The 3,319-nt window shown below is 41.6% G+C and overlaps 1 protein-coding gene across 1 annotated transcript; it reads right to left on the reverse strand.

Moving 5' to 3' along the window:
* Window positions 1–1,724: 1,724 nt before the first annotated feature.
* Window positions 1,725–2,996, reverse strand: Magea1 (melanoma antigen, family A, 1). Its single transcript, NM_020015.2, has one exon. The coding sequence runs from the start codon at window positions 2,932–2,934 to the stop codon at window positions 1,972–1,974; it is 963 nt and encodes a 320-aa protein (NP_064399.1). The 5' UTR covers window positions 2,935–2,996; the 3' UTR covers window positions 1,725–1,971.
* Between the last annotated feature and the right edge of the window lie 323 nt (window positions 2,997–3,319).

Here is a 3,319-nt window from a genome sequence, read left to right on the forward strand (position 1 = left end):
TTTTTTAGGCCATTCATACTTGGTTCAACCCTAGGTCTCTGGACTCTCCTGTTTCCATGTCTAGGCAATGTATCTGTCTCATAGCATGGACCTCAAGTTAAACAAAACATTGGTTGCCTACTCCTTCAAGTTCGTACAACTATCCATCTTGCAGTGCCCCAGAATTTTATATAAGTATGACAGATTGTATGTTGAAGAATTTGTGTCATATTTGATGTTCATTTACACTGTTTTTACCCTGCCCAGTACCTTCCCACACAAAAGGTCCTAGAATTTTGGGGTTGAGTCACCATGCATGTACCAGCTAGTTTTTTCTATAGTCAATGAACTATGTGACATTTCCCCTGGCAAAAGGGCCACAGTGTCAGTTTACAGAGAACAAAACCTAGTTCTGGCATCAGCATGTGTTGTTTGGGAATCTTTATGTAACCCTCCTGCTAAAATCTGAAGCAACTGCAATGTATTCCTACCACTGGAACATTGCTTGTGTTGCAAAGATGGCCAGTTCAGACTACATATCCTCCATTACCAGAAATCCTAATTATATTAATGGATTAGTAAGGGACCCTGGGTATAAAGAGGCAGCATGACCAAGCAAATCTTATAAACAACAACATTTCCTTGTGGTTGGCCTAAAGATTCAGAGGTTCAGTCTATTATCATCAAAGCCAGAAACAAGGCACTATCCTGTGAACTCGGCACTGGAAAAAGAGCTGAAAATTGTACATCTTGCCCCTAAGTCAAAGAGGAGAAGACTGGGAAACCCAGGAAGCTTGGGGGGAAGGTATCAAAGCCAGACCCCAACATGACACCCTCAAAACAAAGCCACGTACATTCAGCAACCACAATAAACTTCATGGATTCCAGGAAGCTCCCATTACAAAAGGCTTCCACATGAACATACTTAAAAGTTACCCAATTCCAAATGCCTTTCCTTGTACTGTCTGATTCCATCATCCCATCTGTCCCATTCACATCCACATCAAACCACTTATATGCTGCAAATTTTATTCTATTTTCCCTTCTCAGGTATATTCATTCATGCTGCCCTCCAGACCTCTTCTTTACAGAATCCCTCTTGGCCTATGGATTTTAGCTTGATTATGATTTACTTAACTCTAATGCCAGTTTATAAGTGAATGAATTCTTTTCCAACATGTGTACCTCATGAGTTACTGGAATGTGTGGTCTAGAATAAGATACCCTGGATCATGACATACAGATCTTTTGAGCTGTTACATGGCCAGAAATCACAAAATGCCATGGTTTACAGCATTGAAATTGAGGTGCTTGCCTCAGCAAGACCCTCTTCAAAATTCTGAACCAAGTCTAATCATCATTAAAAAAAAAAAAAACAACTCTAAATTTTTGGAAGATCTGAGGATCATGCTTTCTTCCTATATAGATAATTTATTGACTCTGGCTTCAGCTCTACCCTCTTATCTATAGGAAAATATAGACCTAGCTTCTCCCAAGGACCCACTGCTAACAGAGGACTTTAGGATGAACAGGGCACCAGTGCAGATTTTAGTGTTACAAATGCCATTTACTGTTTTCAGTTTGAATTTTAATTTGTTAAACACAACAAGAGACTAAACAGTTTGAGATGATGAAAAATCTTTTCTTCTTCTTTTTTTTAAATATTCACATTTTTCCATTGCCCAGAAAATTAGTTTCAATGTCGCTAGTATCTTGAAACATTTTACAAATTAATACACAAGTCATTCCCATTTATTTAAAAAAAATGACATTCAGCAAACCTGAAAAAAACACTACATGCATTTAAAGCTAAAACTATTGGACCTTATACTACGATTATTAACATTTTGGGCTACCAAGAATCCTCAAGTCACCCAAACAGAGTGAAAATTGAATGTGTTATGCTCTCCTCCACCCAGCTGTCCAATGAGGGTACAACAATGGAATCAGTGACTCTGTCTGACCTGGGGTTAGAAGGGAAATGCCAATACACTAGAATGTGAGCAGGTCAGAGAAGTTGGAGCATCTGTTCAAGATCCAGGCCTTGGTCCTGTATATCTCATCTCGCAAAGCCTCTGCATACTTTTCAGGGTAGGCTCTGGGATGAGTCTTATTAATGCTGGCAAAAAACTGTAAGACTTTCATTTTGCTGGTTTCTGCAAAAGCCCTTGGGCCCCACAGGAACCCATAGCTAGGAGGATCACTATTGGGCACCTGCCTGTATTTCAGGCACCCTTCCTGCACAAACTCCTCAGAGATGAGCTTCCTGGGGTCTTTATGTATGTAAGGATCCCTCCCACCACACAATCCTATGTTATTCACCATTTCCCAGATAATCTCCTCACTGACATAGTTTCCCTTCATGAAAATGACACTCAGTACAGCTATGAGGATACCTGTCTTGGGCATACCCTGGACATCAGTCATCATGCCATCATAGGTGATCCCCAGGGCAGTGACAAGGATATAGGAGTGGACAGAGGGGTCCACTTCTACCATGTCAAGGCCAAAGACCATCTTCAAGCACTCAGAGGCCTCACTAAAGATCAGAGGGTAGTACTCCTCATACTCTCTACCAATACTTTCCAACATTTCTGCTTTGGTAGTGAATGCCTTCATTTGATAGTTTAAAACCAGAAAGTCCACCAAGTCATACACCTTTGTGTTCTGTGCATTGTGCAACAAATAAAGTGGGTCTTCCAGGCCCCCTGATCCTTTGATGGAAGCTTCCTCAGATGGGCTATCAGGGATGGAGGCCAGTGCCACACAGGGAGAGTAGGCTCTCTGAGGACTCTGGGGAGGACTTGGTATTCCACTGCCATACACTTTATTTGAGGTGGTGGTATCTTCCTCCTCCTCTGACGTCTCCATGGTTTCCTGGTCATTGTCTAATTCCTGTTGGGCCTGAGCACTCTCTTGGAGGCTGCAGTATTGGGTGTTACGGGAGTCAGCCATTATGACTGTCCTAGGTAACAGTAGGCTGGATAGTGTTCCAATCACAGCAGGGAGGAAACACGGGCCTGATGGAGAAAGAAAAGAGGGTTAGTGGATTCTTAAGGCAGACCATTTCCTACAACTTTTAATATGTAATGTTATTTTAGAGCTCTAGATTAGTTCTTTAAGATCACAGGACTCTAAGAAATCCTGGAATATGAAAGCCTGTAACAGGAATTGACCCAGATATTTGGAGTGCAGCCAGGTCACAGAACAGATAACCACAGGGTACCATCAGATTATTTGACACCAGGGAATGTGGAGAGTCAGTATTCTCAGTTGTTGGCTCCATTGATATGAAATAGCAGTATAGGCATCCCTGTAAGTTCTGAGACTATACAGTTTT

Source organism: Mus musculus, chromosome X (genome assembly GCF_000001635.26).
Source record: "Mus musculus strain C57BL/6J chromosome X, GRCm38.p6 C57BL/6J".
NCBI classification, from domain to species: domain Eukaryota; kingdom Metazoa; phylum Chordata; class Mammalia; order Rodentia; family Muridae; genus Mus; species Mus musculus.